Source organism: Mus caroli, chromosome 7 (assembly GCF_900094665.2).
Source record: "Mus caroli chromosome 7, CAROLI_EIJ_v1.1, whole genome shotgun sequence".
Taxonomy (NCBI): domain Eukaryota; kingdom Metazoa; phylum Chordata; class Mammalia; order Rodentia; family Muridae; genus Mus; species Mus caroli.
Genome location: NC_034576.1, coordinates 114,663,174 through 114,686,231, shown reverse-complemented (window position 1 = coordinate 114,686,231; position 23,058 = coordinate 114,663,174). Strand labels below are relative to the sequence as shown.

The 23,058-nt window shown below is 45.2% G+C and overlaps 1 protein-coding gene across 3 annotated transcripts in view; it reads right to left on the bottom strand.

The window, feature by feature from the left end:
• Positions 1-23,058, bottom strand: part of Micalcl (MICAL C-terminal like) — a 48,524-nt gene that overhangs the window by 5,653 nt on the left and 19,813 nt on the right. For all 3 annotated transcript variants that reach the window (XM_021169147.2, XM_021169144.1, XM_021169145.2), the window contains 3 exons: positions 16,592-16,683; positions 13,097-13,177; positions 10,426-10,519 (listed from right to left, as the gene is read on the bottom strand). In XM_021169147.2, the coding sequence (XP_021024806.1) occupies positions 10,426-10,519; positions 13,097-13,177; positions 16,592-16,683 (267 nt within the window). The remainder of the gene's footprint in view (positions 1-10,425; positions 10,520-13,096; positions 13,178-16,591; positions 16,684-23,058) is intronic.

Here is a 23,058-nt window from a genome sequence, read left to right as displayed (position 1 = left end):
GGGGGGAGGACTGCTGGGCATGGAGGATAGGACTACTTCAATTCCAAGGTTGCATGCCCGTGATGACTAATGTCCTTCCCATAAAGGACTCATCTCCTGCCTACTTGTGTGTCCATAAAACTGATGTCTGTTTCTGCATCAGAGAAGCCCTAGCTGCCCAGTGGTGACCTTTGCTCATGCTCTTCACCCCTCTGCAAATCAAACTCCTAACGAGTGCCCAGGTGGTGTGTGGTCCCTTCCCATCCAGGGATGGTCACACGACACTTGATCAAAGGCTGGTGACTGGCATTTTGATTGTTTCCCCCTGAAGAAAAGCCAAATGATGAAAATAATACAATTAGGATCGAATCGAGTGAGAGATAAATATGTACTCCTATATTATTACAGAATAGATACTCCCTTTTATTGAACATAATTATGCACCAAGTGCATGCATGGTGCCCACAGAGGCTAGAAGAAGAAAACAGATCCTTGAGAGTTGCTGTGTGGTACCAGGGGTCAAACTTGGGTGCTTTTAGTTACTGAGACCTCTCTCCAACCCCTGATTCAAGATTGCAAAAGTATTCTATTGATTTGGTTTATACCAAAGCCAGAGGTTGAGTGATTGTTATATTTGCTATCTCTAGACATTTGGAGAGGGTTCTGTGTGTCTACTGAACAATAATATTGTCAATTAATCTTTGTGACCAGATAAACTCAAATCACAACAGAGAAACCTTGTGGAAATATAGAGGAGGTAGGGAGATTCTCACACCTTTGCCCTGTGATCCAGAGTTACAGACATGTTTTTTTAACAGCCCTGGTCATTGAAGTTCATATTAACTTACAAAGGAACTCTGGCTTTCCACAATAGCAATGGTACATAGGTGCTCTGTGTTTCGTTTAGGTAGCGAATCTTTCCTTAACTCAGTTCAAGACTTGGTATACATCTCATTACATACCTTGCTGAGTGTGGAGAGGGGCACCTGATATCTTAGCACATGGAAGGCTGAGGTAGGAAGATCGCCACAAGTTCAAAGCCAACACGGTAAGTTCCAGGTTAGTCTGGGACTATGTAGTAAGACCCTGTCTCAGAAAATTAGCAACTAACCAATTAACTAACTAAAAGAAATTAAATACCACCCTGTTTATTCTTCTGTTATAGGGAAATCTTTTGCCCAACTGACAAATTTCTTTTTTAGAAAATGTCTCTGTGTGGGTGAGTGCATATGAGTGTGGGTGCCCTAGGGGTCTAGAAGAGGGGCATGAATGCCCTGTAGCTGGAGTTTTAAGTAGTTATGATGTGCGCATTGGGAAATGAAATCCTGTCTTCTGTAAGAACAGTAAATGCTCTTAACCTTTCCTCCATGGGGCACCTACACACACACACACACACACACACACACACACACACACACAGAGGCATACACACACACACACATTTAAAAATAGTAAATTCTTTAAAAAAAAGAATCTAAATTCACAGCTCTTCCATTTTATCATCCATCTAGAGTCAATTTCTTCTAGATGTTTGTTTAATGTTTCTATATTAAGAACCATTTTCCACGATAGAGAAAACAGAAAAGCTGCAAGTTGGAAATGCTGTTTCTCCTTATCGTCTAACAAGATACCATCTGCCACCAGCCCTGGGCTTCCCCTTCCTTGTCCCCGATCCAAAAGAAACAGCTTTAAAGCACTATTTTACTGTTTGCAGAGAATCTTTCGGTATTGTTTTTCAAATTCAATTCGCTCTGCTACACGGACATGCCTGATCTACTTAGGCAATGATCATCACCTGCATGATGTGTCCCTGTGTCCCTGCTTCCGCCTTATGTGTCCCTTGTGGAACTCCTGTCATGGTGGAGACATTTCTTAGATGTCACAGATGACATGTGTGGAGCAAACACAAGATGAACTGAGCCACTTAATTTTCCTTTATCAGCACACTAAATTTGTGATCTTATTGGCTTTGGTTCAGTTTTTTAAAGCCTTCTGTTCTTTAGCAGACACAATCCTTTTGGGGGACTCTGCAGATACAGCTACTTGTAAGGGTTTACAGGTGTCCCCCGGAGGCTCCTGTGGCTGAACATATGACCTCTAGCTGTTTTGAGAGGTTGTGGAATCTTTAGGAGGCCAGGGCTGGCTGGAGAAAGTGGGTCACTGGGGGCAGGCCTTGAGGCTTTAGAGCCTGGCTCCACTTCCTGTTTACTCTGCTTCCTGAATGCAGATTCCATGTGACCAGCCACCATGCCTTCCCCTCTCTACTTTCACTCCTTTTCAACCAGTGTGCCTTCCCCATCATGATGCACTCAATCCCCCAGAAACCATAAACCCTTATGTTTATCTTGTCAAGGTATTTTATACAGGAGAGTAACTAAGATACCAGGAAACCCGATTTTTCAGTGTCAGATATGGGGAGATCTTGCTCTCTTAATCCCAATAGTGCACTGAAGGGTTTGTCCCACAGTTTCTACTTAATGATTGTCCCCTATCACATTCTGCCCTTGTGGCGCCTATGAAGCTTAGGGAGCGTTACCTCTCGATGTGGGTATGCGGGGAAGGGCATGGACTTCTAGGTCAATCAGGCTTGTGATATTCTCCAAGTCACCTCTTATCTCTCTGCCTTGCTCTTCCCCACGTTTTGAAATGAGGAGGCTGGCGGTGCTACCTCGAGTGTTGGTTAGGGCTGCTAAATGAGAAGGTGGGGAAGTCTCAGCACGATGCTCTGTACATAGTAACACTTCAGTAAACTGCCCCTTTGCTCCTGTGTCTGCCTCGCTGTGTCTAGGTGTACAGCTAGGGTTAGTTTCCATTCATCTTTAAAACCTCAGCTAGGTGCTTAAAACAAAGCAAAACAAAACAAAACAACAAAACATAAAACTTTGTCTTTATCTAACAACTTGAAACCACCACCACCAGCACCTTAGTGGCACTTTTCCTTTTCCTGCTCATACAATGGAAATGGACCATCTACAAAGATGTGAATGCATGGTGCCTATCCAGGTTCCTTGCTTTCCTGTGTCTACCATTGTTTTCCAGTGGCTTCAGCTGTCACAGGCAAAGCCCTTCCTCCGCAGAGCAGTGACTCCTGACCTGGAGGGCTGTGTGACCAGAAGGCAAGGTGGCTTCTGGCCATGACCAGGACAGTTCAGTTATCTAACTCTTCCTTTTATCCTCTGCTTGCGTCTTCGGTCAAACTTCTTTGCTCCTGAATTCTTATCATGGATCTTTTCAGACACATTGGAAAGATTTCACTTGCCATAATGAAATCAACACTTAGTGTCTGCGCAAGATGGTGCCCACCCCCAGCACTTGGGAGGTAGAAGCAAGAGAATTGTGGGTTCAAAGCCAGCCTGAGCCACATGTGATTTCTGTCTGGAAAAAAAAAAAAAACCAACCAACCAATCAACCAAAACAAACTAGAGCTTAACACAAACCAACTTGTTAATTGTCATTTATAGTGACCTAGTTTTGCCCAAGAGTGCTCTCAAAACCACAAAGCAAATTATGTCAGTCTCTATTGAGATCCAGTGACCCTCAACATCAAATTCAAGTGACCAAGCCTGGTGTACCCTAGTCTTCGCTTACCTGGGCGTGACTGGCATACAGCGTCCAGCTGTTTGTTTTCTGAATGTAAAAATAACAACAACAACAAAAATGTGTAAAATCTGTTTGAAGCCATTCTGGTTTTGTGTGTATTTTCCTCTTGAGGGATTGCCATGCCCCTGACTGCGTGCAGATTGATGTGTGGTTTTTACCAGGTCCACTCTTGTTTGTCGTCTGGTTCAGAATTCATTCTTTAGATGTGATTATTTTTCCCCTCCTTAGAATCTGTGCTAATTTACTGTTCACTGCAATTTTGTTAACACGCTGGATATGCTTTCTGGTGCTTGCTGGCATTCGAGTGGTTATGGTGGAACCCTCAATGCACTGTGTGGGGCACCTTCCTCAGAGTGCCTGTGGTTTCAGGCCTGCCTTCTGTACTCTGGATTTTGTCTATACATGGCAAGCAAGTGCTTTAGCAATTGTGCTCCAGGTCAACCCATGTCCTCTGACTTCTCATGAGCTCCAGGCTCAGTTCACACGGGACGGCTTCACAGCTGTCTCGATCGGCCTCAGGCCCCAGAGTTTGGAGTATAACTGTCCCCACAGCTCCTTGCATACTTTAATGATGATCCACAGATGTTTGCTGTAGGGTTTCAGGATTAAGTCCTATTGCTGAAAGATTTTTTTTTAATCCTAAGTAGATGTTGAATTTTTTATTACATTTATTTATTTATTTATTTATTATTGTGTGTGTGCACACACTTGTGAGGGTCAGAGGACACCATGAGGGAGTCAGTTCTCTCCTTCTATCATGTGGGTCCTGGGGACAAAACTCATTGTCAGAACAAAACTTGGTGGCAAGTATCTTAAAGCTCAGAGACAGCGCCCTGGGCCACGGGTATTAAGGTTTTTCAGATGAACTTTGCTCATGAATTGAAAACATCATAAGGTTTCCTTTACTTCATTTTTAGCTTGGTGGTTCTAAAAGTCACACTTGCTTATCTTATTTTTTCAAACAGTTGGATTCATGTTCACTGGATCCAATAATTTTATCTTTCGAAACCTCTGTCATATCTTTGTCTGCCCTGATCATTTCTCCTCTACTTATTTGTTTTATTTTAAACAACCAACTTAAGATTATCTCTAGTCTTTCAACACAGCCCTCAAAGAGGTCAGTGGTCAACCTTTTGACATTGTGACAGGATGTTACCATTTACAAAGTTTACACCAGATAACTACACATGTGAGAGACCCAACAAACAAACAAACAAACAAACAAACAACTTCATGGCATACGTTTATGATTTGTGCTGGGCTGCATTTCTAGTTGTCCTTGGGCTCCTGCAGTCCATGGGCCATAAACCGGATACACCTGTGTCTTTAGGATAACCACTGAAGCTGTGATGGAGGGGACAAGTAACACATGGCTACTGATATCTGTGAATGACGCTGTCTTCTGTGCAGTGTGAGCATATGCATGTGTGTGTCTTTTCCAAGTGTGCAAAGCACAAGGTTTAAGCATCTTATGCCTGGGCCTCTCCTGTGACTCTACAAGAAGAGAATTGTGTGCAGCTCAGAACCCCACACTGAGCGGACTGTACAACCCACTCATTTACTGCTTGGTATAAAGGCTGCTGTGCTCTTTATCCTGGGCTTCCTAGCTATGGCACTAGCTTTGATATGTTATTGAAACCCATTGTGTCATACCCTGGGACCTGGGGCCAGGCCTCTTGTGTCACCATGATGCTGCTCCTGCTGTTATAAAGAAGTACAAGTTCTGTTCTTTGGAAGGACTGGACTTCAGCAATGCCTTCTATGGATTTGGGGAAAATCAGGCCAAAATATTTGCTTGCTTCAGTAATTTTGGATTTGAGTGACTCCTGGAAAGCCTCTGTAAGGGCCCAGTTCTTTTCTGACAATATTCTATTGGAATACAGGGTTAACATTACCTTTGGCTCCAACCCTATGGTCTGCCTGTACTGGACAATTGTGGAGATCTCATTCCTCCCTTGAGCTGCTTCCTGGAAGCACAGAAATCGACCACACAGGACAGCTGGCAAGGAGTGTAACCTTGGACTCGCTGCTTTTCCATTCAGAGACTTACAGAGATTATCTAAAGGGCATCTGCTCCCCAGACCCCATTCCCAAATGATGGCGAACTGTCAAACAGGCAGTTCTCCACACCACAGGCTTTGTCTGCTTGTTGATCTGTTTCAGTCAGTTGCTATTGTGCTGGGAGTGACAATAAGAATCTACTCTGGGGGCAGGAGGGTCGGCTCAGTAGGTAAGAGCACTTGCTGTTTGGTGACCGGCAACTCACAACTGCCTATGACTTCAGCCCCATCAAATCTAATTCTCACTTTTGGCCTCCATAGGTACCTGTACACACACACACACACACACACATCTCTAAAACAACAACCACCACCAAACAGGCCAGCTGGTGAGATGTCACTTGCTCCAAGCTTGATAACCTGATTTGATCCTAAGAAGCCATATGGTAGAAGGAGAGAACAAACTTCTACAAGTTGCCCTCTGTGTGCCATGACAGGCCATGGCATGTGAGTCACGCACACACATGAAATTATAAGTACATCAATGTAACATGAAATTTCAGAATCTACATGAAGTTGTTTCTCCTCTTTCCCTCTCTCCTTCTCTTTCCCCTTCTTCTTTGTGAGACAGGTTTAGTTCAAGGCTGGCCTTGAACTTCTCATCCTCTTGCCTCAGCCTCCTGAGAGGATTATAGGCTTGAGCCACTAAGCATGACTTCCTTCCAGATCCATATATGGTCAAATATGTGAAATCTGTGGCCTATATGCATGTAGAAACCAGCTTAAACTTATCTGGAGGAGAGAGTTAGTTATAAATGTGAATGAATGGATAAACAGATGGACTCAAGCTAAGAGAAGACCAGCCACCTGGCTGGGTTTTATAAGGATGGAGAGAAACTCAAAACAAAAGAGAAGAATCCATCCTTGTGAGGTTCTAAGATGTGATAGGCCCATTAATCAAGGGCTTCACTTAAAGGTTGTGTGTGTGTGTGTGTGTGTGTGTGTGTGTGTACTGGGACTTGGGGCTCACTAATATGGCTGAACTGTCTGGTTAGCCAGCCCCAGGGTCCTCTTGCCTCTACTTCCTCAGCACCAGGATTGGCCTGCCACATCAAGGGTTTTATGCGAATGTGGGGATTGAACTCTGGTCCTCATCTTCTCTTCCCTGATCCGCCCTTATCATTTCCTCTTTCACCTATCTCTACCATCTCTAGAAGGCGGGTTGATTTATTAGTCCCATTTTACAGATGGGAAAATTTGAGAGATTAGAAACTGCAGAATGCTGATGACGTCAAAATGCATTCAGGGACTCCCAACTCATCTCTGTGCTCCGTCCAGAATCCCACACTAGCACATAAGGCAGGAAATTGGCATTTCTTGGGTTCCTCAGCAGCAAAGATGAAAACCACAGAGTAGCAGACAAATTGTTCCTCTCTTCCTGGCTGGGAGAGCCATTAAATCATTCATAATGTATGTGCTGCTGCCCTCTGCTGGCAGCCTCCAGCATCTACATTGTCTTTGCTAGCCTTGTGAAGGAGAAACTGCTGGCTGAAGTGGAGGCTGTGGGAGATGGACCTTGCTCACCCGGCTTCCCTGGGAATAAACCTTTCATCCTTTGAGGCCCCTCTTCTTTTGCATTTGATTTCGCCTGTCTGCAGATGTGGAAAGAAGGATGAGACTTCACCAGACTACCTAGATCTGCATGGTAGTCTCTTGCAGGGGCATACTGTGATTCCAGCATTTAACACTGTCTAGTGTCTCAACCCAAACAATTCCAAGTAGGTGACAAAGTCAGGTCTGACTGTCCACAGGTCGTGGGATGCAGGGCATCCAGGTCACTGAGTATGTGTGTGTGTGACTTAGACACAGGGAACCACAGGAGTTCTGTGTTGCCTGGGCCAAGATATCTGCCACACGCATAGACATCCGGTGTGTCCTGATTTGTCATCTGGGTGGATTGTTAGCTCTCTGCTTCACTTTGTTTCCTTTTCCTGAAAAAATTGGGGCAGGGGGTTGGGGACGGGCGCCCCCTATGCTGGGGTTGGGGGCGGGAACAACTCATTTCTGACTGTTGGGGAACAAAAAAAATTAAAAGAAAGCCAAAATTGTTGTCATGACAATGGCGAGCTCATTTCGCTCAGACGTCAGGGTCCTTGGCCTGCACCCACCACCCTGCTCCCCTGCACAGTCCTCTAATTCAATGGACCTGATGAATAACTCCCAGGCACAAAAGACCCTTTCAGGCTATCCCCAGTCATTATAGAGGGGCCTCGCCTAACTGTCGCAGCCCACTCCTTGTTTGTAGGTCTGCCTCTAAATTTGGTTATTCACAACCTTGATCATTCAATATTATTGCCTAACTGTGATCATTGTCTAATTATCCTAATAATACCTATTAAATAATTCTCATTAAATCACTTGAATGGGAGCAGCAGAGGCCAGCTCAAATAAAACTTAACCCAATAAAGCATTGGTCATTCGCTGAGCAGCAAGGCAATCTCTTCAAGGGACTATATAGACTATCGAACCACAGAGGGATATGCCCATTTCCAACTGTATGTTAGCAAGTCTTCATTTTGATGGCCTGGTTAATAAAGTTTCCTCTTGGTTTCCTCTGAGGCTGGTCTCTGTGACCTGACTTTTATTTATTTATTTATTTATTTATGTATTTATTTATCTCCAGACCCTTGTTGGTTTCCATCTGTCACCTTCACAAGGACATCCAGTGAGAAATTACCTATAAACCTAACAGGGTAGTTAGTTTACTGGGGATAGAAAGGGAACAAACAGAATCCATATTTTGGCTGGTCAGATTCGCCTTTGACAACACTGAAAGCTGGCCTCCTTTCTGTAGGCATGGCTCCAAATAGCTTCCCTTTGGAGACTGGAGGAGATACTCAGAACAAGCTTTAAATATCTGCTGTTTATAATTTAAAGTTTCTGGCTGTGAATGGGTATTTTCTTTAAAGTGTCTTGTGTGGACAAGAATGTTCTGTAGAATATTGGTAGCGTTTGTTGACTGTCTTCATGTATGGACTGGCACTTGAATTCTCAAAATGACCTGGCACTGTGAAGGTTAGCTCACTTTTCTGGTGAGGGATCTATGAGGTTGAGTGAGTGATTTTCCAAGGACTTTGTCCACCCAAAAGAGGTAGCATGAAACCCCAGACCTCATCAAAAGCCCTAGGCAAGCACTAGACCAAGTCACATCCCTACATTACTCAGTTTTCATGATGGGAAACAAATTTAAATACACAGTTCATGTGTATGTGAGGGGGGAAAAAGTATTGTGTGTGTGTCTGTGTGTGTCTGTGTGTATGTAAGCCAGAAGTCAACAGTGGACCTCTTTCCTCAGGTGCTGTCTACCTTGGGTTTGAGCCTAGAGATCGCCAGTTAGACCTAGAGCCTAGGCCGGCAGGTCAGTGAGCCCCAGGGATTTGTCTGAGATTGTAAGTGTGAGCCACCACACCTGGTGAGTTCTGGGGACCAAACTCAGGTTCTCACTCCTGCACCACAAGCACTTTGCCGGCCGAGGAACCTCTCTGGCCCAGTACAGGCTCTGTGACATCTGCAAGTCACGGTTCCTACTGTGCCCCATATCAGCAATGCTTTAGTAACAGCAGGGAAGATGCACCCCCTTTGCTGGCTTCTTCTTTTCATCTCCAGGTGGCTCACTGCAATAAGAGGTTCCTAGAGATGAGGATTAGCGCTTCCTTGATTTGGAATATTACTATACAAAACACCAATCAAGGGTAGTTCACTCCACCAGAATTTCTAAGTGTGTCTGGAGAGACATCAGTGACTCCATCTAAGCAGGAAGGAACAGTCATCATTGTAGCAAACAGAGTCTGCTCCAGTTGATCCATTACAGGCTCTCTGCACAAGGAAATCTATTTGTGATCCAGAAGAAAAGGAACACATTGTGTTCTGGATTCTGTTCCACTGTAGGCCCTTGCCTAGGGCTTTTTTGAGAAATTGGTTGTGTGTGTGTTTGTGTGTGTGTTATGTATGCTCCTGCACTTGTATGCTTGTGCATATGGAAGCCAGAAGTTGATGTTGTGTCTCTTCCTAGATCACTTCTCACTTCATTTTTTGAGTCAAGATCTCTCATTGAACCTGGAGCTTATTGTTTTAGCTACACCAGTTGGCCAACAAGGTCCTGGGGTCATCCTGCCTCAGCCTCAGCAGAACTAGGATTATAGATATGAGTTGCTGTGCCCAGATTACATGGATGCTGGGGACTTGAACCCAGATCCTCATGCTTACACAGCAAGCAGTTTACCCAATGAGCCATTCCCCTAGAAACCAGGATTTGAACTCATGGGCTTTACTTCATAACAAATATTGTTTGAACTTCATCACAAATATTCCTCCTGGATTTGTCTCATCCTCTGAGTTTTGAAGATGATTCATGCAGAGAGAAAGTGGCAGAGGATTCCCAGGGGGAGTTTCAGACCAAGCCAGCAGTTTCATGTTTCAAGTGTGAGGCATGGGACTGGAGAGCTAACTCATCAGTTAAGAGCTGTTGCTGCTCTTCCAAATGACAAGGGTTTGATTCCGTGCATCCATGGGGCCCCTAGCAACCATCTGCAATTCCAAGTCCAGGGAATCTGAGGCCCTTTTCTGGCCTCTGTGGGCACTGTATTCAGTGGTATACAGATATATATGCAGGCAAAACACCCATACACATAAAGTAAAAATAAATACATCGTTTTTTTTAAAGCATCAGGCAGTAGATTTAGTGGCATCTGTTCGTGCTGATCTACCCCCTGCAGGTGATGTGTCCACCCCACCATTCAAGGCCAGTGCTACTCACAGACTCTAGATCCAGACCCACCAACTCTACCTGCTTCTCCTCTCAGCACCTTCTCCAGCTTCACACCCTGGATCGCCAATGTCCTCTGCCGCTCCTCCACCTCCTCAAGCTGTCTCTGGATGGCCTGTGAGACCAAGAGCACATGATGTGAGGGAGTTCTGTAGATGTGGAAGCCTAAGAGGGAGGCTGAGCCTGCTACTAGCTGTCACCTGAGCTGTGATTGCCCTGATTCACTTGGCAGAGAGGCTGAAGCTCCTCAGCGTTGGAGCCTGTTGCCTTTGTCCTCAGGATTGAGCCACAGAGCACAGCATCTGTGTATGTGCACAAAGGAGTCAAAACTGCCCAACACACTGGAGTCCTAGGTGAGAGGCTCCTGCCCTGGCTAGAGGTCCTCATGAGTCCTGAGTACTGACCATGGGCTCGGTAGCCAGGGCTGTCCTCAGCCCAGGCTAGGAGGCTCAGGGTCTATTTTGCAGGAAGGAGTCCCTGGTGCCTTGAAAAGGGAAACCGGGGCCCACTCGGGGATCAATGTACCTTTTTAGATCTTGTATCCCATCTTAGCTACAAATGGCACCTGCCCTTGTCTTGTACCAGTGGTTGAGGCCCCGGGTGCTGCCATGACAGAGCGCCTGCAGATCTGATATGATCCAGTTATGAAGGCAGAATACCAGGTGCTGAACTCATAAGGATCACAGCTCACACTCTATGGACCCCTAAGCACTTGCTAAGTTTGGGGTTATGCTTGGTTTGGGGAGGGCATGTTTGCTTTCCCTACGAGCTGTTACTCTCTTGTAGTCTCTTAGGAAGGAAAGTTAAGCAAGGTTAGTATTTAATTATTTAGTAAACTTTGTTCAACTCCACCAGCCTTCTGTGTTTTCAAGCCCCGGGCTACCCAGGACACAGCACAGCCTTTGGCAGGAGAGACCTTACACATAGCTGAACAGGAAGAGTAAAGAAACCATGGACCATCTGGGCAGGTGGTGCAGCTCTGCTTCTGTTTCCTCCTAACTCCCGTCCTTCTAAATTTCCCCTGGAAACCTAGGTATCCCCAGCACCAAGAGACCCACTCAGGAACCTGAGCAGCCACCTGGTACTTTCTGCCCCAACTATGAGTCTTTAAGCCCCCCAAAATAGATGGGGATTCTGTTGATAACAGAACTCTCCTCTGTGGATCTTGAAAGAGGATTGTATCTTGATAAAGCCACCTCTCTTGCTGGTAAGGCATAGAGTCACTAAGGAAAGGAGACAGATTTTATGATGGATCACTGTTCACTGTGTAGTTACAGCTGTGATGTTGTTCTAGAAAAAGAATGAATTGCTCCTAAATTCATAGGTTGAGAGTCTAACTCCCAGGGTGATTATTTTATAGACGAGGTGTTTTAGGAGAGCACTGAGGTTATAAGGGTAGGGAGACCTGATCTAACAGGTCTCCTGTGTGTATGAGTGGAGGGAGCTCTCCTGGATCCCCTCTCCTCACACTTCCAAAAGACCATGCGAGGATGTAGTAGGTAGGTGCTGCCTCCCAGCCAAGACATAGGCCTTGGCAGACCCCCAGTCTGATGCACTTTGCTTGATCTGGGGTTTTTAACACCCAGAAAAGAAATATCAGTTGTTTGGGATGCCCAGGCTACAGCCTGTGGCCGTGGAAGCCAGAGCAGGAAAACGCAGTGCTCGTTCTCCAGGATCCCACATATTACAGCCTGGATTCCCAGCTGAGGGTGCAACCCAGGAGCAGTGAAGCTTTTAGAAAGTGGGACCTGACAGAAGGAAGCTGTGCCACTGGGGGGTGTGAGCCCTTGAAGGGGATACGAGGAACTCCCTGCTCTCTCACACTCTCTGCTTCTGGAGCCTCGACGCAAACTCCACTCCATACTCCCTGCCATGATATAGTCTCCCCACAGGCCCAAAGCAGAATGGGGTTAGCTGACCGTGGACTAATACGACTGACCGTATAAATCCAAACAAACCTCTCCCGTTTTAAAGTCAACTGTCTTGGGCATTTTGTTACAGTAACAGAAAGCGGACTAGTGTACAGGACTACAGGCCAGATAAAGGGCACAGTGGTGGAAGTAACTGAATGTTACATGGATTAACAGGCATGCTTGTTCTAAATCCTTATATGCTAATGTGCAACTGTTCCTCAAACTAGACTCAGAGTCCCTGGCAGAGGGAGACAATGTTGACAGTGTCTGCTTCGTTTTATTCATTTGTGACAGAGTCAGACAGATCAGTGTGGGCAGAAATGCTTCGAGTAAAATCATGAAGTTAGGAAGTTCTAGGCACTTAGGCTGTGAACTAATCCTGAAACAGAGTCAGACCCCAGCAGCTGTCAACTCAGCAGAGACTCAGTCAGGGAGCTGGAAAATGACTTCTGTCCTCATTGAGGACAGACTGAGGTCACTGCTTTGGGGAATAAAGGCTCATGAAGATGGCCAAGGCCACGCACTAGCCTCACTTTGCAGGATACAAACCTGTGGATGAAAGGTGACTCAGATGGGCCTCCTCATGCCAGAGCCCTACTGGGGATGGGGCCAGGAATATCAGAATGGTCACACTCCTGGTTCTCAGAGAAAGGAGCAGGCCTATCCCTTGCCTATCTCCCCAAGTGCAGGATGACTTCAGAAATACTTTCCTACTCAGACCCTGGGGCTCCCACCCATAGCCTGGGGCTCCCACCCATATTCCATGTTTGCTTCCTGACCTGAGCCTTATGGAGTCTTTTCAATTCTTCTTGCTTAGCTGACTGCTTCTCCAGCTTCCTCCTTCTTCTGGGTATCTTCTCCTATACAAACCAAGAGAGAAGAAAATAATGACTAAGACAAGAATGATTACCATTTATCCACCTTCACCATAGCCTTTTGCCCTCGTCACACATGGCTCCTAGCTACTGCTGAGCTTCTGGCATCCAATGGCACTCTCTGTACTGATGACAATGACCTGTGTCTGTACCATGTGAAACATGAATGCCCCTATCCATATGTGGTATTGGGGTTAAGCTGTGAATAAAAAATGAAGTTAAAATTCCATTTAACTTAAAAAAAAGATTTATTTATTATTATATATAAGTACACTGTAGCTGTCTTCAGACACACCAATAGAAGGTGTCAGATCTCATTACAGATGGTTGTGAGACATCATGTGGTTGCTGGGATTTGAACTCAGGACCTTTGGAAGAGCAGTCAGTGCTCTTAACTACTGAGCCATCTCTCCAGCCCCATCCGTTTAACTTTTGCATCACAGTTGCCAGCAGCTGCAGCAGCAGTAGTATTATCTTTATTGAGACACAGTTTCACAGTATAGACCTGACTTGGAACTTACTATGTAGGACCAGGCTATTTTTGACTCAGAGATCTACCTGCCTTTGTCTCCCAAGTGTTCCATCTCAGGGATGAAATCTGTTCTAGAATTTCTAGAATCCTTTAGATGTTTGGGAGGAAACCTTGGCTTTTAGGGTCTACAACACGGATCTCTCATCTTTGTTTCCAGAGATAACATGGGGGGCCCTCTAATATCAGAGAGGATCTTTAGAGAAAGTCTGGACCAGGGTGAGAGGTACTGGGTCTCATGGATGAGTTCTGCCCTGAGCTGATCTCACTCAGCCCACATGGAGATCCGGGTTGTTTATTTTACAAGCATCTCAGCAGCATCCATCACATGACCCCACGTTGTAAATTCTAGCATTTGTAGAGTGCTGGGTGCCAGACCACGAACTAATTACTTCATGGTGTCTCCTTTATTCCTCAGATGGTACATCCTTACAAATATGGACATCCAAATTCAGAAAGACAACCTGCCCAAATTGAAACAATTAGTAATGGACAGAGTTCTGAACTGAGCCCAGGTGAATATTTCTTCATAGGCAATACTGCCTTTCTTTACGCCACACCACGTCATGTACTGGCAATCAAGGACGCCCACTTTGTGGTCCTATAGTCCTACAGTAGTGTCATTGTCCTCGAAATGGAGACAATTGAATGCAAATTCTGGTGTTCCGATTAATTTTTGGTCAACTTGATGCATGCTGGGACATCTGGGAAGAGGAAACCTCAATTGAGAAAACGCTTCCAACAGATGCTCTGTAGGAGAGTCCGGAAGACATCTTCTTGATTGATGATTGACATAGGATAGGGTTCAGCTAGCTCACTGTGGGCAGACCCACTCCTCGGCAGCTGGTACTGGGTTGCGTAAAATAATGGGCTGATCGAGCCACGGAGAGCAAGCCAGTGAGCAGCATTCCTCCATAGCCTCTGCTTCAGTTCAGGTTGCTGCTTTTAGCTCTTGTCTCGACTGCCTTTCACGATGGACTGTAAGCTATAAGCTGAAACAAACCCTTTTTCCCCCAGGTTGGTTTTGGCCATGGTGTTCATCACAGCAAACTAGGACATCTGGAGAAGGGTAGACCACATCAGTTCTGTGCAGACTTCCAGAAGCAGACCCCTCCTCACAGGGTTCAGCTCAGTGGCAGAGTGCTTGCTGAGCGTGTGTGAGGTCCTGGATTTGATCCTCTGTGCACGTGTGCATGGGGATAGAAAGTCATTGTTATTTTCAATTTAAAGCATGTTCTAGCAAATACTGAGGTACCTTTATACATGGGTTCTTTTATTCACTGCACAGGGTGTTGTAGGAAGTCAAGGAAAGAAGATAAGGGCTGGGCAAGAAGAGAGCCAGCACAGGAGGGGGTTGGGGAAGAACCAAGGATCAGCTGCCATAACTCCTATCTTCAGCATCCTGCCTCCGGCTTCCTGTGCATCTGAACAGGCTGTTGTGACCCTTGGCTGGAGACACATCTGAATGCAACCAACCAATCAACCAACCAGAGAACCCAGAGGCCAAACACCTTCCTTCCCACTTGAAGACTTTCTGGAAGAGTGGGGCCCATCAGGAGGTGGCATGGTCATGCTTTACCACTGGTCACTCTGAAGTGACAACTGGCCATGTGCTAGGCCAGCGAGACGACAAGGAGCCGCTTGTGAGGTTCTTTTGGGACATTCCGGCCTTGCTGCTTCCACAGGCCAGCAAGGCAGCTTATTCTTTCTCCATGAGAGTAAAGAATATGGAGGCTGCGATCTGTCTCATTTGAATATAGAATTAACCCAGGGTCATTTGAGGGGATGAGGGGCAGTAAGAAGCCCCCAGAAGTCAAGGTAACCTAATTCAGATTTAAATCATTTCTCGTGAGGATTCAATTAACTCAAGAAGCCCACAGTAAAAGAAATTCTGGTCCTCCTGTGTGTGTGTGTGTGTGTGTGTGTGTGTGTGTGTGTGTACGCTCACTTGCTCACATGCACCTTAGAGAGCTAGAGAACCTCACTCTGCCCCTTGACTTAAACTGAAGCCAAAGCTTCCCTGGCTAGATATGGAAAAGTGGAGTAAGGATGAATAAATGTGTTTCTTCTCTTCTTTCACTAGTCCTCTCTGCTCCAAAACTATAAACAGCAGCAGGACCGTGAGCTGCTCCGCAATCCACCCCAGAAGCGTGTGAGGACCAGCTCTTCAACATCCATTCCTCCTAGTCCGAGGGGACGAACTCCAGTCCCAAGTTGAGAAAACAACAGCGGGCTTCTGTGGCAAACGCGTCTCTGTGTATTAGATATATAGACACATCAACAGACACACAGCGTTGTGTTTTCTCTACATTGGTAGGAGAGACTTAGAAAGTGCTCTCCAGACATATTAGCATCCACTAAGCAAAGGTGGTGGCTGTCTTCCCGGTGGCATGCAGGCTGTTCTGTCCACAGTAGGTGTGCTGGTGCGTCCGCGTCTCTGTGCAACTGCATGCTTCATTTCATAGCTTTGAATAGAATAAACATAACATTTTCCATGCAATCTGCCTCTAGTGCTTCTTAAATGAAGTTGTGCTTCCCTTGGGGAAATACACATCTGCTTGTTGAAATTTTCAATGGTTTGCTTATTGGACCACATATTAAACCCACTTTAAGCACTGCATTTGCCAAATGGTTTTAAGTCAATATGTCTTCTTTTTTCCCTTCCCTGATGTGTGCTGAGGTTTTTGTCTTTAAGAAGACAAATCTTGGGGGGGGGGGGTTCCAGACATAAAGGAGTGTACTCGTCAGATGCAGCGTGGCCTGATCCTCCTGAGGGCTTCTGCAGCTGGAGCCCACATTGGCTCTGAAACCTGGATGGGTAAGGAGCCCCAGCTAGTGAAGGCACTGTATGGTGTTGCAAGTGATGGTACCTTTATCCTTAAGGAAAGCTGGGAGTCGGCTTCTTCCTCTGCGGAGGACGAGGTGGGAGAAGAGGTGGCTTCTGTCACTGGAGCTACGGGGTCTGAAACAAGAACCAGAGAACTCACCAAACTGCTGCCTCCTTCTCCTCCTTCCAGCCTCACAGCTGCCTCCTCCTCCCTCACCCCATTTGCTTCCTGCCGCCCACCCCTCATTGCACCTGCCAGGAGCTTGGGAAAGCAGTACCTCAGGGCCACTGAAAAGTTGGCCCTCCACGTTAATTACATTTCTGGATTCCTGCCAAGAGCTCTGCCTGGGCTCTTCTCACATTCAAAACAAAGCAAAGCAAAACAAAACAAAACAAGGTATTATGCAGAAATCAAGGAAGTCCTTAAACACCCTTTACTGGGGCAGGATCCTTGCTTACATTGCTTTTGAATCCAAAATCTATTATGAAAATGCATATCTGAAGTTAGCTGGGTTACCTAACCGATGGGGTAAGGTTTGTTCTGCCGAGTAATTGAATGCAAAAAAAAAAAAAAAAAAAAAAAGTCAGAGCCAGCTCTTAAACAAATCGCCCTTCTGCGGCCCACAGCATCTGGCACCCATTTTTACTACACGACATCTGCTCAGTGTAAAAGAGCTGGCGTCAGAATGTCTGGTCATAGAAAAAAAAATCCCAAATGTAATCAGAAGCAAAAGGACCCTAAGCCTAAGGATTTTATCACATAGCCTCATGCAACATAAATATTTCATTAATTATGGCTAAACAAATGCCACTTTTATTTTCCCAACTTGCAGATATTATCACATCATGGAAGGGATGATTCAAATGCCAGGAAAAAGCAGTTTAAGATAGGGACGGCCCAACAAAGCAGGGCCTGTGGGGCAGCTAAAACTGAGGAGCCATGCCAAGCTCCAAACATGAACTGGATGGCCCAGCACTGAAACGCGCCCATGTTGACCAAACACCTTTTTGTGATCTGGCTGGGAACCAGGTGTGGTGGGGGCTTCCAGGTGCCACAGGAGACTTTCGGTTTTCCCAGCAAGAACATCTGCCCCTGCACAAACACCTGATGGAGTTTATGTTAATACCAGGATTAACCCGTGCTGCTCGCTACACAGCAGAACCAGCTAGAGCTTAGTCATGGGAAGGGATGCGGCAGTGGCAGCTTGTGTCTGCATAGAACTGTGGGGTGGGTGGGGAGAAAGGAGGGAAGTAATTTCAAGTCAGCTAACATCCTCTCCAGCCTCCCTATAATTTTCAACTATTCACCCCAGTGGGAGCAGCCAAGTGTTACAAAATAAGGGTAATTTTAACCTCCAGCAACACATTTACATACGCTGTTATTCAGAGCAAAATAATACAAAACATGCATCTTACAACTCAGCCTCTCAGGGGAGGGAGTTTGCTGTTTTCCACTTTAATTTGCCAGATGGGAAAGCTCAGGTAAAGATAGAATCGGAGAGTGGCATCACGGCAGGAGGAGGCTGGGTTCTCTTTGGGCAGAGATGCATCTTTGCTTCCAGCCACTAAATTACGGGGGTGGGGGTGGGGGTGGGGCCAGAGCCACTGAGTGCTCCCTGAGTGTAGGAGCTCGAGGAACTGACTTGATACCCTGCTGCCATGATTCCTATGTGCAGAGTTACCATGGAAGAGCAAAGACAATCAGTCCAAGCTCCGAATGGTACCTGGTGTATGAGTGGTAGCTATTGGGAATGGTTTTGCTGTGACCAAATATCTGATACGGAGCCACTTAAGGGCTGGAGATCAGCTGACATAGCATTTGTTTAGCATGCAGGATCCCCAGCACTGTCCTTGAGAGTGTGTGTGTGTGTGTGTCGGGGGGGGGGGAGTATAGGACGACCACAGTTCAAGGTCATTTTTGGCTACACAGGGGTGGGGTGGTGAAGTGGTGGTGGTGTTTGAAGTCAGTCCAGATGAGAGTACCTCAAAAAAAAAGAAAGAAAGAAAGAAAGAAAGAAAAGGAAAGAAAAGAAAAGGAAAGAAAAAAAGAAAAAGCAATTTGAGGGAAGAAGGATTGTTTTGGCTGACAGTTTGAGGATACTATCCATCGTGGCAAGAAAGGTGTGTTGTGGAAGGCTGCTCGCTCTCTCACCTTTGAGTGTGTCGGGAGCAGAGAGAGATGAACGCTGTCACACACTCCTTGTTAGTCCCTTTCAGCTCTCTAGCTCAGCCCACTGACAGTCCGCATTCAGGGTAGGTCTTTGTTCCTTAGCATGACCCTCTCTAGAAACATCCTTGTAGGTGACCCAAAGGTGTGTCTCCTTGGCGGTTCTACACCTAGTCAAGTTGACTATGAACCCTTAGTGTCATAATTGTCTTCACCGCCTTCATTGTTATCACCCACCCAGCGATGCTTTCATGTTGCTAAAACTGCCTAATTGACCTTTATTTATGGGAGACATGCAAGTGCCGAGTTGCAACTTTCCTAGTTTCAAAAAGTAAAGAACGGATGCTAACCATAACCATAACGTTACCTCTTCCACCTCATAGTTTAATGCCATCAAGTCTCTCCTCTGTCATTAGAGTGCCAACTATGCTGAAGTTCACTTTTCATTTGTGATTTTATGTTTGAGTGACTGACTTTGGAGTTGACCTCCCCCCAGAAAGCAGGAGAATTCAGGACAAAATATGCAAAGCATCTTTTCCCAGATATTAACCACCAGGCAGCAGAGAAGAATGTAAAAGATAAAGAGTAGAAACCCACACAGGAAGTCCAATGGCCGCCAAGGCTTTCTGCCCTGAGGTCCTTTCCTAACCACAGACAAAAAGGAAGAACCAAACAGTCCATAGTAGGTTCACTGAGTTGAAAGGCAGTTTAGAGTTTGGTCAGGCAGAGGCAGCAGCACTGTGTAAGATGGAGCCCTGGAGAGGAGGGAATGCTGGGAAATAACTTTAGAAATCAGTGTAAAAGTGCATGTGTGGCTTAACGGGAATCCAAAGATCCGAAAAAGAAGCCTCCTGGTTGGGGGTGGGGATGGAACTGCAGAGCCGTGGCCCGCTCAACGGTCTCTAGAGCAGTGGTTCTCAACCTTCCTAATGCTGTGACCCTTCAATACCGTTCACATGTTGTGGTGACCTCAACTGTAAAGTTATTTCATTGCTACTTCCTAGCTGTAATTTTGCTACTGTTATAAATTGCAATGTAAATATTTTTGAAGATAAAGAGCTGACCAAGGGGCCATGACCCACAGGTTGAGAACCACTGCTCTAATGCTTTCACAGAGGGGCAATGTTCAGATTGTCCTTTGAGGAGCACACATACTTGGGTGCTAGTAGAGACCACAGGGAACTTTGACTTTATTACCAGGGATAGACTAGTGGTAGAGTAACACGTATCATAGACACACCTAGGAAACATAAAGGTAAGCCTTGGAAGGAACACAGTGATTTTAACATTATTTACTGCTTTTTGATCATTCCTTATTCCTCATTTAACATTAAAAAATTAAAACCTCCTAAGCACTTTTCAGTATAATGTTCATAAAAGCTATCAGTCGGTAAACGATGACTAGGTACACACACACACACACACACACACAGAGAGAGAGAGAGAGAGAGAGAGAGAGAGAGAGAGAGAGAGAGAGAGGCACACACGTTAGTCTGATAAGCAAGAGAAAAATTCATCAATAAAAACAGACCCAGAAATGACTGATATAGGAAAATTAACAGTCAAGTATTTAAAATTATCATAAACATGCTGAATAAGTTTAGAAAGTATTCTACCAAACAACACTGAGAATTAATAATTTAGCAAAGTAGTAGTATATAAAATTAACATTGCTACGGTTGACTTTTTTCCCTCTTTTCTTCCTTTCATTTTTTTCTCTCCCCTCCTCTTCCCTTGCCTTACTTACCCTTCCTCCTTTCCCTCCCTCTTTTCCCTCCTCCCTCCTTTCCCTCTCTCTTGTCCCTCCTTCCCTCCTCAGCCTCCCTCCCTTCCTTCCTTTGGCTTAGTGCTGAGAATTGAGCCCAAGGAATTTTACACGTTCAGCTTGAGTTCTATTGCAGGGCCACATCCTCAGCTCCAGTCAGGAGCATTCTGTCAAGTCACATGGAACAATATGAAAGAAATTACAGAACCTCACTCATAGACATGGAGAATCTAATCAAATGCAGGTCACCAGGGGAGATGTTCAAAGGATAGGAAATTTCAGTTCAATAGAATCAATATTAAGAGATCTATTAGGCCGGGCGTGGTGGCACATGCCTTTAATCCCAGCACTTGGGAGGCAGAGGCAGGTGAATTTCTGAGTTCGAGGCTAGCCTGCTCTACAGAGTGAGTTCCAGGACAGCCAGGGCTACAGAAAAAACAAAACAAAAAACAAAAACAAAAACAAAACAAACAAACAAAAAAACTAAAAGAGATCTATTATATAGTATGGTGACTGTTAGTGTTTGAATGGGCCTATAGGCCCATGTGTTTGCACAGTTGTTTTGGAATCTCTAGGAGATGGAGGCTATTTGGATGAAAAGTGCTACTGTGGGCACAGTTTCTGGCTCAGTGACTGTTTCTTGCCTGTTGACATGATGCAAATCATGACCCCATGACCCCATGACCTGGCTAGGAGCTGCTCTGACAACCGTGTATTCCCTGCCAGGGGAGTTCAGTAAACACAGCAAGCATGAGAACCTGAGCTTGTATCTCCAGAACTCACATAAAGCCAGGTCTATACATCTGTAATCTCTGCGCTTCCACTGTGAGATGGGAGGCAGAAACAAGAGAAGCCATGGAGGTTTGAAGGCCAGCTAGCCTGGTGTACACAGCCTGAAGAACCACAAAACAGAGATCCTAGGGCTGGAGAGAAGACTCAGCAGTTAAGGGCACTGGTTGCTCTTCCAGAGGACTTGGGTTCAGTTTTTAGCACCCATGTGGCAGCTCACAACTCCAGTTCTATAACATCTGACATCTGCATGTACTTGGTCCATATACATACATGCAAGCAAAACACCTACACACATAAAATAAAATTAAAATCCCCAAGATGACTCTGTTTTAAACAAGGTAGAAGATGAGGACCAACCCCCAATGTTGTTCTTTGATCGCCACTTGTGTGCCATGTCACTCACAGGCCCACATTCACATAGATAATCATACATATCACACACACACACACACACACAGGCCGGGCTGGTGGAAGGGAGAATAAGATAATAAATAGAAAAATAATATATTTTTGATTCAAAAGGTTATAGAACCAAAACAATATAAAAATAATTGAAACAACTCTAGGTAGGAGTTAACTAGTGTTAACTCCCCTCTTAGTGACTGATAAAATAATCAAACTAGTTAGTATAAGAGTTCCTACTCTGAGCATTTTTTTAAAATATGTTCTTAAGATTTGTTTTTACTTTTATGTATTTTATGTATGAGTGCTCTGTTGCGTGAACACTCAAATGCCAGAAGAGGGCATCAGATCTCTTTAGCGATGATCATGAACCATCATGTGGGTGGTGGAAATTGAACTCAGAACCTCTGGAAGGGCAGCTAGTGCTCTTAACCACTGAGCCATCTCTCCAACCCGAGCATGATTGAACAAGTGAAACACAACACACTTCAATTTATGGATAGTTCACTCAACAACAAAATCCCATAGAACAAAACCAATCTCCCCACTCCATTGTGTATATATACTACATTTTCTTTATTTATTCATCTGGTGTGTGTGTGTGTGATTGGTTTGGTTTGGCTTTTGAGACAGGGTCTCAGTGTAGCCCAAGCTGGTCTCCACCTCTCAGTTCTCCAGCCTAAGGGCAGAGTGCAGGCATATGGCACCACGTGTGGGTTATCTCCATCTGTTAAGGGGCACCTAGGCTGCCTCTCTAACCGGGCTGTTCTGAATAACCCTGCAGCGTGCGTGGATGTGCAGGGCTGTTGTGATGACTTTGACTGTTTTGGGTGTGTAAGTAGGTGTGGTACACCTGGATCTTACGGTAGCTCCCATTCCACTGTTGAAGGGACCTTCATATTGAGTCCCTCAGGAGCTGAGCTAATTTATAATCCTGTTAATAGTACAGAAGGTCGCTCATGCTTGTCCCAACTCCATTCTCACTGGCCAGCATTTGCAGTTTCCTTGGTGGCTCTGATGACAGTTCTACTGACCAGGGTGAGAGGCAATCACAGTTTTGATTGCATTTCCCTGATGGTTAAATAAGTGGAACATTTTATGCATTTATTGAACATTTATTTTTCTGTCCAGTTCATTTGCACATTTATTGATTAGATTATTTGTTGTTTGGGTGTTTAATGAGTTCTTGATTCTGTTTATGACTCTCCAATCATATGACTGGTTGGCACAGGTTTCTTTGCCTTTTTACTGTTAACAGGTTTTGTTTTTTTAGGTATGCAGAAGCTTTCTAATCAGATGGATAAATCCATGTTTATGAAGATAGATTGCATTCCCAGCTACTTTTTTCTTCATTTTTAAAAAGGATTTATTTGTTTATTACATG